The 13,209-nt window shown below is 41.4% G+C and overlaps 1 protein-coding gene across 5 annotated transcripts in view; it reads right to left on the minus strand.

Moving 5' to 3' along the window:
• The window catches only part of CRIM1 (cysteine rich transmembrane BMP regulator 1), a 195,242-nt gene that overhangs the window by 79,937 nt on the left and 102,096 nt on the right, over positions 1-13,209 (minus strand). For all 5 annotated transcript variants that reach the window (XM_003817664.7, XM_008970907.5, XM_034952924.3 and 2 more), the window contains one exon: positions 6,435-6,556. In XM_003817664.7, coding sequence (XP_003817712.3) covers positions 6,435-6,556 — 122 coding nt within the window. The remainder of the gene's footprint in view (positions 1-6,434; positions 6,557-13,209) is intronic.

Consider the following 13,209-nt stretch of genomic DNA (forward strand, 5'->3'; position numbering starts at 1 on the left):
TTGCAGCAATTCAGTCACATTCTGCAGGTCCCACATTTAATTCTAGTTCTCTTGCTCCTTCTACTACATCTGCAGTTACTTCTTCCACTGAGGTCTTCAGCTCCTCAAAGTCATTCATGAGGGTTGGAATCAACTTCTTCCAAACTCCATGTTAATATTTTGACACCTTCCCCTGAATCACCTGTGTTCTTAATGGCATCTAGAATGGTGAGTGAATCCTTTGCAGAAGGTTTTCAATTGATTTAGTTCTGATCCATCAGAGGAATGACTATCTACAGCAGCTAATCTTATGAAATGTTTTTCTTAATTAACAAGACTTGAAAGTTGAAATGACTCCTTGGTCCATGGGCTGCAGAATGGATGTTGTGTTAGGCACGAAAACAACACTAATCTTGTACACCTCCATCAGAGCTCTTGGGAGACCAGGTGCATTGTCAATGAGCAGTAATATTTTGGAAGAAATCTCTTTTTCTGAGTAGTAGGTCTCAATGGTGGGCTTAAAATAATCAATAAACCATGCTGTCATCCAGGCTTTGTTGTTCCATTTATAAAGCACAGGCAGAGTAGATTTAGCATAATTCTTAACAGCCGTGGGGTTTAGCTTAAAGTTATCAGCTGCGTTAGCCCCTAATAAGAATCAGCCTATTCTTTGAAGCCAGGCATTGACTTCTTCTCTCTTGTTATGAAAGTCCCAGGTGGCATCTTCTTTCCATACAAGGCTGCTTCCTCTACACTGAGTATCTGTTGTTTAGTGTAGCCACCTTCATCACTTTTCATAGCTAAATCTTCTAGATAACTCTCTGCAGCTTCGACATGCAGCTTGTCCCATCCCTCCACCAAAACAAATTCAAACCAAAGTGAAAAGAGAAGGACTATTCATGGAGGATGTTCTCTCCATCTATTCATTCAGGCTAGTGTTTTCAAAACTCAGGAGTTCTTGAGTTCTGTGTGTTTTTAAATCCTTAAGTTTTCCCTTTATTAATTATACTGATGACATGTTCTTAAAGTTGTGAATGTGGACTAGCCTCAATAAATATCTGGTCTTGCTAACTATACTCTCATAATTAATGGCTCGGTATTAAATACTATAAGACTAAAAATATGTTTGCTAGTTTCAATTGGCTTATTCCACAGGTAGAAGAGGGAAGTGTGTGTGTGTGCTGGAGGACACCAAGCATATCTTATTTCAGGAAAAGGGAAAGAGAACAACCCTTAGGAAGGATTACAACAATCTGTTTCACTCTTTAACAAAATTAGCTTAACAAGGCCCCAGGAACATGAGGGGTGCTCAATAAACACATACTGAGTGGAGTATTTCTCTCAAAGTATCAGAATATCTCCATTATTCTATCAGTAGAAGACATTATGTCCTTAGAAACATTACGAGCATAATTGCTATACAGACAGTGGGTTCTTAATCAATGTTTTCTGTACTAGCGTTTTTTTTTTAAATTAACAGCCTGCAGGTCTGAATTTTCTAGGCCAAAATTTTACATGAGGAGCAAGCTGACGCTGGGTACGGCTCCCCTTTAAATGGTGATTTCACATGTTACTGTCTTAGAGAAAATTCTGTCAGGGCCAACATAAGATTACTTCCAGTTTTTATTAGCCTTTCGTATATGTCTGAATAAAACAGGAACTAATTACTGGGTGGGCAACATGACCTTCATCCAGGCTCCTCATTGTTAGTGCTGCATTTTAATACTGCTGTGAGAAGCAGAGTGCTCCAAAACAGAAGTATTTCAAATGGCACAAAACAGGCTAAAAACACACGCTAAGTTGTATTCAGATCCCCTTTCTCTGGAACTTACTTCATAACCCCCTGAAATTGCTTTTGGCTAGTTGTGCCATACACAGTAATGCTCCCATCCCCACCCCATCCACCCACCACTCTTGGCACCACTGGGAAGAGGGTACTCTTCCTCTTTTGTGCTGATGACTTGCTTAGAGCTGTGAATGGGGGCTAGCCTCAATATACACCTGGCCCTGCTAACTATGCTGTCAGAACTAATGGTTCAGTATTAAATACCGTAAGGCTAAAAATATTTCTGGTAGTTTCAACTGGCTTATATCCAATAACAATACTATAGACTAATTCATTTACTCACTTGGGGAACGCTTCATAAGTAGGTCATACAGACAGAGTCAGCTTTTGGCTATGACATTCCAACCAAGATATTCCATTTTATCTAGATGTTTGTGTATATACGTTGGACAAATGCTCGTATCTAAGAAACCAAATAATCACTTGCACATTCTACACCGAGGATTTCAAACCCAAATGCCTCCAGGAACAAGAGGTGGGCCATGTGTAAGACAGCAGGGGGTACTGTGTTAAGTGGAGAGCATACACCCATCTAACAGTAGAGGCCATTGTCCAGCTCCAGCTGACTGCTGATGGGACATTTGTTTGTGGGCCGGAGCAGACATACAGTGGGTTCTTGACGAAGGTGGAGGGCTGTTACAACACTGCTTTGGAGGTCATATTTCTAGGTGATGATTTTGATGACTTCTAAGTTCACATAAAAGGAACATAATCATACCACCTGTTCCTTTGGTTTCTAAATAACAAGGATCTTGTTCAGCCAAAGCCTCATAAGTTCTACTTTCGGCGCTTGTCAGAGAATGCAGTTACAAACTGTCATGAACTGGTCTGCAACTCTCCCATCCCTCCGCCACAACAAAATAAAATCAAACTACAAAAACAAAGTAATATTTATGGAGGATGCTCTCTCTGCATCTACTCATCAGGCTAGTGTTTTCAAAACTCACGAGTTTTCGAGTTCTGTGTATTTTAAAATTGTATGTTTTCGCTTTAAAGTTGATTTTAAAAAGAAAAAAACATAAGCATATGGATCACATGGATGGCAGCATAGGAAGTGAGTGCGGCAGTGCATAATCCATTTCTGCATGTGGGGTCAGTCATGTTAACATTCTACCCACAGTCTCCTGAACTGGGGTCTTTGGATCCACCTCACCATGGTTGGGCAGTTTGCAAAATTGAGAAACAATGTTCCAAGCACCTAGGGTCTAGCTGTGTCAATCTGACCTTTTGGAACTGAGTTGTATTTTAATATTTTGCCTTTGCTTTTTATTGAGAACAATCCCAGGAAACCAGTTTCTGCATTTGTGGTGTTAACGCAATTAAGCACATGATCAACTTCATCATTCAGTGGGATAAAATCCATTCCTTTCCACATGAAAAATCGCTATTAGAGAGACAGTCGTCCCATCCAGCAGGGTTTTTCCTCTTTGAAAATAAGAATAGCGTATTTGACCCTATCTCCTTTTTCACTTTGATGGCCAGAAAACTGGGGGCCTAATTTAACATTTAACTCCCACAACTGCATAGGCACTGATGGACTGTATACCCGTGGGTGCTTTCTGTTTGATTTTTCACTTTCAACTTTTACTTACAATTCTATGGCTGTGATTCTCCTTTCTCATAAATATTTTATCACTATGTTATGGAATCTGTTCTCACTGTAAAGTTTCCTCAAATCCTCTGTGTATAAGCGAGTGGTTTTATACATATAAAATAGACCTCTGCTTTTCTAAGTGATGATAATGAATCTTTGATATGTAGTATCTTCTAATGGTGACCTTACAACAACAGATTTTTCTAGGACACTAGGTGGTAAGTATATTTATATATACATACACAAACACATTCATCTATCAAAATATATGTGTGTGTATGAGTATGAATGTATATATCAAAAGAAGTAAAATGCAGGCTTTGAGACAGAATGTTCTTAACAATATTCTGTAGGATTATGAATCTTCACAGTATTAGTTCCTAGTCTCCTCTACACGTGAATGACTGATATATCAATAGAGACAGTTCCGCAGGATTAGGAAGAAAGCAAAGATCACTCAACAAGTTTATGGTGGCAAGAAAAAAGCAACGACCAGAGATGTAGTGACTGTGTTTTGTCCACTCAACATCTTCTCACGACAGATGGCAAATCCTATTCCAGAAGTCAGGGCTCTACAATAAGTGGCAATAAATGAGGACAGGCCCTGCAGACTGATCCCAAGGTTGCTAAGGTAGAGGTACGGCTATTAGTAGTTTGAGACACATCAGACTGGAGCAAGACATAAAGTCTATGTTCTGATAAGAAAGGAATGACCCATGGGTATCTAGAACCAAGAAGCAAGGAGAGAAGAAGGGCACTCCGGTTCCTCACCCATAGGAAACACCAGCAAATCTTTCTACTAGAGAGGATATTTTCAGGGGACAAATGACTTAAGATTAAAGTGTAGGGCAGTAAATAGATGGAGGATTCCTACAAAGTAACCCATTTACGGGCTGACATTTAACAGACACCTCTAGAGGGAACTAAGATGATACGAATTAGATCATTCACTGGCTCATGCAACAAAATCTGGGTGTCCTCTGTGAGGCAGATAATAGGGTAACAACTACAGACACAAGGATGAATGTGACAGACTCCTGTCCTCCAGTAGTTCACATTTTGGAGTGAGAGACAGGCATGAGTGTTAAGTATTTTCCAAGTGATGAGCCCTGGATGAAGCACATCTGAGATGCTGGGAACCCAGGGAAGCAGTGCCTATTTCTGTCTCCAGTGGTACAAGTATTCACAGAATCTCACCTATCATAAATCAAACTGTAGCACCTCCAGAAAAAAGGTCTGCTTGGCCATTTGCTTGTGTTTAATGGATGTGATTACTGGCTAAATAATGACCGGAGTGGGGAGAAGCACCGAGAGGTGATTTAAGTGTACAGAACTTTTTCTGTTCCCCTTTCCTGCATGCTTGTATTTATAAGGTCTGTAAGTCAGGAAGCTCAACCTTACCATCTCTATCCCCCATCCCCAATGTCCAGAACTGTGCCTCTGGATGTGAATAGAAAGTGTGCACACAGAAGATTACTGGCCGGAAGCGGTGGCTCACGCGTGTAATCCCAGAACCTTGGGAGGCCGAGGCGGGTGGATCACGAGGGCAGGAGATCAAGACCATCCTGGTTAACACAGTGAAACCCCGTCTCTACTAAAAATACAAAAAAATTAGCCAGGTGTGGTGGCGGGCGCCTGTAGTCCCAGCTACTCGGGAGGCTGAGGCAGGAGAATGGCATGAACCCGGGAGGCAGAGCTTGCAGTGAGCCGAGATTGCGCCACTGCACTCCAGCCTGGGCGACAGAGCGAGACTCTGTCTCAAAAAAAAAAAAAAAGAATACTAAAGATTATTTACATCTGAGGCAAAATTCAAGGTAGTTCACCTATAATACCTTGTTTAATTTACTGTTATTCAGTCCATTTTACAGATGTAGAAACTGAGGCCCAGGGAAACCAAGAAGCTTCCTCAAAGTTAACACAGCTAGTGAATGGAGGACCCAATTTTCAAATTGAGGTTATTAATTCTAGTCTGTGTTCTTTCTTAACCATAAAGCCATACTGCAAGTGTTTCTTCAAAGCAAAAATAAACAATAAAAAACAACGTGGCCACAGGCCTAAAAATCACAGGATGCAACCAAATAGGACTCAACTGCAACATAACCTTTCTTGCCTTGGGAGGGCAGGAAACCTTATGACATCTGAATTCCTACAGGAAGTATTTGATATGAATATTTCTATGTGTAATTTTGTTGTATTTGTCCAAATCCATCTCCATCTTCCTGTGTATACAAGTATTGACTAAATAATGCTCTGAATGGTTATTGACATGTAACTTGTTTGAGTTTATTTTATTTTTTGTTAATGAATATTCTGGTAGAGAAGCATGTTGCAGGTTCCCCTTCCTTCTAGCACCTAAACTCAATAAACATCAAGCCACCAAACACCAAATCCTCCCATATAAAGTGAAAGGGAGAGGCAGATTCTGTCAGAAGGAATCTCGTGACCCAAGAATCCTTTTTCAGGGCCACGTGGGTCAAGCCTACAGCAGGCCGCTGTCAGTGACCAACCACTGATTAAAGATGTCTTCCCCACCGCCTCTCAGCCTTTTGGCTAAGATCAGGTGCAAAGATGTTCTAAGTAGGAAAATGCTAAACAAGATGAGCCATGTTTTTCTTGTTCCCAAGTGTGGCAGGCCCAATGCAGTTTTAGCCAGGTCACCTCCCGACAGCCATGGGACCAGTTACTGAGTGACAGCAGGAAAACTATCACAGGCTCCAGGATCCTTTTCCTGAAATCCCTAAGTTTTGGAAATTCTGTAACACAGCTGAGTATGACAGCTACATGCAATCTGCTATTACATTTCCAGAATCCTCCTTCTGATGGGTGGAATGATAGTTCCTAACCTAACTTTCTTTACTGCACTGTGGATCTTAAGCAAACCTTTTTGAGTGCCCTTCAGCAAGTCCCTGAAGGTAATCCCTGCTTTGTAAAAGGCAGAAGCAGCTAAGTTGAACCCTCCCTCCTCCTCCTCTGCACAAATGTACACTCTCTGAGAACAAGAGAAACCCCACGTACCATTAACACATTCAAAGACATCACAGCACTTTCCAGGTGTCCCATCGCCACGAGAGACTATGCGGGGAGTGGATCCCACCTCACACACGGGGAAACCACATAAGCCAGAGAGACACTCGCATCTGAAACCAAAGAAAAGGGAAGGAAAACCCCATGAATAAACAACAACATAGAAGTCGGGAGACCACAAACAAAGTGGCAGTGGCTGTGGCAAAATACCTGGTCTATACGACACTGCCTCCTTTATCTGGTGTCACTGGGAAATGGGAAGGCAGGAGGGGTTCTACCATAATTTGCTTTCAAATAACTAAGGCTTGTCTCCTTTATGTACACCCCAATTTTTAACTTTAACCATTTTGACAGAAATATTTCTAAAATGCATTACCTCATTTCTTACTTAACCAGACTGGTATTGAGCGTAACAAACATTTTCTGGCTGACTCAGGGACATCTTCATATGTATCTGTTATGCTCTTCTGTGAATCGATGCTTGCAAAGGCTAATACAGAGTGAGTGTTCCCGTGCTAAATGGCCCCATGTTGCTCCTTTGCTGCAACTGATGTTTAGGTGTTTTTCAGAGATTTTCTGACTCCTGGTTCAATGATTAAGTTATTAGCTTTTTAGTATTTTCTTGTCAGTGTGATTGTCTTAAGTCCACTCTCATCTTGAGCAATATTTAATTTATGATTGTGCACAATAAAAGAAACGGACTGAAGACTGAGGAGCTCTTTATAAATAGAGGGCCTAAGCTGTAGTAAGTGAACTTTATGACAGCTATCTTGGAAGCTGAAGTCTTAATTTTTTGGATCTTAAGCTCCCACCTGAGCATCGATCTCTCTGCACGCATGAATGGGGGTGTTCCATGAGCTGCAAGCTGGCTGTGCTGGCTCTCACCCCTAACTTCAATGCTGCTGCAAAAATTGCTAAACACAGAAGCCTGGCAAATACAGGCAGGTGAAATAAGAGGAGACAAAATGTTGCATCTGCTACAATGAAAGAGAGGCAGGACACAGGAAACTTAGGGCAGCTGGGTGTCAGCATGTGAATGTAAGATGAGGAAAGAGCCGCTAGATTTCTGCTCTGGGACTCCCCTGGGGAGAGATGTACGGGTCAGAGGGTGGAGAAGATGACGGCGGGAGTTCCCAGGTTGACAGGAATAAAAGGAAGGCATCCTAAAAAAAGACATCCTGGCAGGAAGTATGTGGGTATTTACGTACGGTAGAGGTCAAGATCAGGGGAGGTAATGTTCCCAGCAGGGAAAACTATCAACACATTCATTAATTGTGCTTTTGTCCCCCTTTCTTATTTAAGTAATTGGTTTGTTCACTTATTGTTCTTTGGATCTTTAATAAATTAAAATACGCTTATAGTCCACAAGTACTTCAATAATGAGGCCCAGAGATTTAATTACATTTATAGTTAACCATGGAACTAGAAAAGAAATTACTTTAGGTTATGATTTGCATCAAAGACTATTAAAGCCACTGGAAAGGTGGCTTTAAACACCCCACTATCACCCCAAGGCAGGCTCCTTGAGGATTCTTCCATGTGGGGTGACAGTTCTATTGGATTCCTGGGAGAAGAGGGTCATTCAGGTTTTGCTGCAATTGTATTTCTACCAATGGTTTCAAGTAAAGGTTTGCCTGTTTTGTGTGAGTAGAGCTTGGAGCTCTCAATTCATACGCTATATTCCTGCAGGACAATCATTTTCCAGCGCTGAGTAAATGTGAGCTGGGCTTTTAGTGCCTGATAAGGTCATCCCATACTTTTTCATGCTTATATCCCTAGCCATTGCAGTGGTAAGCACATAATCATCCTGCTGTGATATAACAGTAACATTATATTGTTTACATTTATTGTACTTGGCACTCTGTACAACTTAAAACTCTCTGGAGTTTATAGATAAATGGGGCTAGAATACTGACAGGCCACACCCTGACCCCAATGTGTAGATGTGATTACAATGAAAGCATCCCGCAAGAATAGCTGATTAACTTTCTCTTACAAATCTTCTATGATTCCACATTCTTGCCTACACATGTGCTCCAGGGAATCATCTAATCTAAACACCTGAGAGTGTACAGTCAACCAAAAAATACCTCTTCAGATGTTGTCCTTCATCACTTGAACAACCTTTACTGAACACGTGCACTTACGTGCTGGGTTCTCTGCTATGCTGTTAGGAGTCACACCACACTGAACTCCATGACTAAGTCTGCCATGAAGTCTTTTTTCCCCTTTTATGTTTGACCTATTCTCCCAACATTTGTTTAAAAAATTTACAATTTAAAAAATACATTTAGGGAGTACAAGTGCAAGTTTCTTATAGACATATATTGCATAGAGGTGAAGTGTGAGCTTTTAGTGTACCCGTCACCCAAAGAGTAAACATTATATGCATTACATCTTCCTAACATTTAAATATTCCTATTATTTTTTTTAAAGTCCCTTATAAGTTGTCTCCAGCAGGCTACAGAAGAGCTGAAGTTGCACCCAACTACCTATTAACCCACCTAGGAAAGGAAAATGTTTTATGCTGAATCTTTACAACTAAACTGACTGCATAATAAAGATCCTGGTTGTGCTAGCTGGTGTGACCCCAGCTCCTGTCTCCTTGTTTCCTTCCCTGCAAAGCCTTCTGATCTACCTGTTGCCATCTTTTGGCTTTTCACAGCTTCCCCTGAACCTGAAATTAGTATCTTAATCAAGAAAGAGCTGATGAAAGAACCACAAAAGGTAAAAATCTGGGCTTAGGTCGGATATCTATTGGGTAGCTATCTATTAGGTTAAAACCTTACTGAAACTGCCAGTTCTGCAGTTCGAAATGGTCAAATAGCAATTCCTTATTTTCAACATAATACAACTCACATGAGTTATCTTTTAACAGGTATGTTTACATTCACTCTGTCAGGTAACAAAAGGGGACCCCATCATGATCCATATTTGCCCAGGAAGTCTGTTATATCTACAAATGATATGAGTCCCATGTAGTTTTAAAAAATTCTTCAGTAAGATTATTCTAGATTCTCTGGTTAACACACACTGCAGGAGGTATTCTTCCCTTTCACCGATGGGAACAGGAGTTACACAGCTTAGTCAAGTGACCTGATTTTAAATAGGGTTTCCTGTTCTCTGTGTTTTCCACTAGAAGAGACTAGATTTTCCTCTACTGAGTCATGAACAGGAAATGCTGAACTACAGAAGAACTGACGCATGCAACCTGTACCGTCCTCACCACATTCTTTCTCTTCATTTTAATTCTTTTTGTCCTCCCTAATCTTTCCCTCCCTTTATCCCCATCTCTGGATAAGGAGCAAGCAAAGGAAAGGAGAACACAAAAGGGGCAGAGGAAACAGCATTTCATGAGAAACGCTGCAGTGAGCTGATTTCAACACTTACCCCTCATTTCTGAAGCCCTCTCCCCAATTTCCAGTTCTAGTCCAATCTCCCCCTGCCCACGTCTCTGTCTCTCCCAAACCATGTTACACCCATCCTAAGGCTCAGTTCCCAAACTTCTGCAGTCAAAATTTATCTTCCATTACTCCTCATTTTATGTATCACTTTCTCAGCCTAGCATTCAACACTCTGAAGTCCATATACCCCTTTCCCAATTCTGTTTCCCAGTATTTCCCTTCATTTTCCAGTGCTACGGTCATGCTCTTTTCTCCAAATAAGTCCGCACTTTGCTGTCTCTGCACTGCCTGCCCTAATGGCCTCTGCACATTCCTCATCCAGCCCTTATGCCCAGTTGTCTTTCTAGGCCAACCTCAGATAACAGCTTCTTCTCTGAACCCCCAAACACCACACTTTTCTTACAGCACCCTCTTTCTCTATTTTGTGGTAACTTGAGGACTCATCTTAACATAAGCTCTTCTAGTACCTATCATGTCTAGTCATATAAATGTTTCTTAAGTGGAAGTGAACTGCAGAGGAACAAGACAGGAATAACAGTAACACAACAAAACAAAAACACAAAAGAAAGTGAGGAGAGCACTGAGATTTCTCTACTGTGAATTCTTAAAGGCCACCCCAGGCAGAGCTATTTGCATGACCTTGAGCAGAAGTGCTAAGGTTTTAAAAAATGAAACAAAACAGCTTTATTGAGATATAATTCACTTACGATAAGTATTCACCCTTTTAAAGTACACAATTCAGTGGTTTTATACTCACAAGGTTGTATAACCATCACTAGTACCTAATTTCAGAACATTTTCATCACCTCAAAAAGAAATCCTGTACTCACTAGCAGTCACTCCCTTTCCCCCGATCTCCGGCCCTTAGCAACCACTAATTTATGTTCTGTCTCTATGGACTTGCCAATTCTGGATAGTTCATGTAAATGGAATCATACAATATGTGGGCTAAGGGCTTTTTAACTTCAAAGAAGATGCAACCTGTATTTGCAAGTAACCAGAAAAATAAAGCCTCTAATGTAATCCTTAGAGTTAATATAATGATCAATCGAGGTACCACATTAACAAATTTTTGCATAATGTAACCACAGCTGCAGCCAGGTGGGACTTGGTTAAGCTGTCTTTTTTTTTTCTCAAGTAGGTAATGGATTCAAGCTCAGTGGGCACCTGAGTGCCTGAGTACAATGGAACTCAGAAATCATGGAAACCCCTAGAGGGCACTCACCCCTTTAGGAGGTTCTGCTGACTGAAGGGCGGTGAGTACACACTTAAGCTTTCCCTTCATGTCCTTTGCTTCCTGGACTTCACAGACAATCCCAGGCAGGCCAGAAGGTCAGAGTCCGAGCTCCTGGGCATAGCTTGCAAGGTGCTCCTAAGTCTGCCTCTACCTGTTATTAGTTTCCATATTCTACTGGTTCCTGCACACACTCTACGCTCCAGCAACAATGATGATCTGATGTCACTGAATCACCTGCCACCACCCCTTATCACTCCAGCCACAGCTCATGTCCACCCAGCCTCAAATCCCTGCCTCTCCCTTGCCCCTGGTGAATTCCCCACAACCTTAAGACCATCTACCCTATAAGACCTTCTCTGGTCAAAACACAAACAGGATTAATTTTCCCTCCTCTGACTTGCAACAGTACGTAACGGTAGTAACTCTTGAAGTGCATCGGCCCATCATACTAAATCAAAATCAGACTGTTTCTCCTGTGAATTCCTCTAGTGCAGGGGGCATGTCTTACTTGTCTTATAAATAATAGTAAAAAAATGATAAAGGTACCCAACCAATAATCTGAAATAAACTTTTTCATGGATACTAAATCAGGGGTTAGACCGTGTATTGTTTTATATTTTTTATTTTTATACATTTTAGACTGCAAGCTTCTAGGTACAGTGCTTTTCAAAATTAGTATGTGGAAGGAAAGACTGTGGAATGTGTTTAAAATGCAGATTCCAGGGTACCCACTCAAACATTGTTTTTCTGCAGGTTTGGGGAGCGGCTCCAGAATCTGCCCATATAATAGGCTCTCCAGGAGAGTCTGCTGATGGGAATTTGCAATCCACTTTCCAAGAACTTTGTGCCTAGATGTGCACAGCCTGGGTGGTCACAGTTTAATTTGTACTTTCCACTAAAAAAAACCAAAAAAACAAAAAACAAGTACAACTAGTTTTAACATTATAATGAGAACAATGATTACTAGTACTTGTTTTAGATCACTTACAAAGACTCCTTCCTGCCTGAATACCATTGCTTAAAAGTGAGAGATACCACGAGGGAAGAAAAGAACAGAAATATTACCAATTTATCCAATACTGTCACCCAAAGAAGAAAAATGTGTGACTGCTAGCAAGCTACTTAAACTCTTGCAGACTGTTTTCTCATCCATAAAGTGAGACAGCTGGATCATAATAAACTTTTCTCTAAATATAAAATCCTTTGATTCTATCATTGCCATTCCCATTCCCGTCACTGCTGCAAACTGACCTCAGCTCATCCTCTTCTCACTCACCTGCACCCTGTCCTTCAGGAACATCAGTCACCTTGTGTCCCTTACTCCCCTGATCCTCCTCCTCTCCAAGCACCTCAACCTTCAGGCCCAGCTCAAGATAGGGCCTTTGCACTGGTGATGTTTTGTTTTTCGTGGGGGCATAATAATTATATAACTTTTTTTTCCCTACTAAAGAACTCTAAGCAAGGCCGGAAAAGAAACAACATGCTAGATGCTGTTGTCTCCCTACCACTAGGCATGTTTCAGACCCTACATAACTAAGCGCAAGGGTCAACAGTTTGTTTTACTACAATGACCAGAAAAACCGTAAAGGAAGGTAACCTACAGGAGATTCCTGGAGGAGGCCACAGGGCTAGGAGTCCTGTTTGCCCCTCCCACAGCCCTTTCAGCAAAGAACAGGAATGCCCCTCAACCTCTGCCTCGCCCCGTCACCCCAGAGGTATCCTCCTGGTGTGGGTGCTGATGTTATCCTAACATTCCCCATAGTAAGCTCCTTCTGCAGAGGAGGCAGCTCAGAAGCAGCAAGCCATCATATTCCTCATCTTCCCCAGCAGACTCTGATCTTCCTCTGCCCGTATCCTAGAGGAAAACAAGTCAGTGAGGTCTTCTGGAAAAGATTTCTTCCAATACTGGATCTACTACACACCGGAACTGAGTGCTTCAGGCCTTCAAAAGTGGAGACATGACCGTCTATAAATTAAAAACTACTTACAGGTGGGTGGGAGGTCTCCCTTTAGTCAGGAAACAAGGATAAATGAGGAGCAAAAAGGGCAAAGCCCTTGTGTTACTAGGATTCTACACAGTGTATTAATGAAATAGCTTGTCGGGAATGGAAATTATAATGACATA

This window comes from Pan paniscus, chromosome 12, assembly GCF_029289425.2.
Source record: "Pan paniscus chromosome 12, NHGRI_mPanPan1-v2.0_pri, whole genome shotgun sequence".
NCBI lineage: Eukaryota > Metazoa > Chordata > Mammalia > Primates > Hominidae > Pan > Pan paniscus.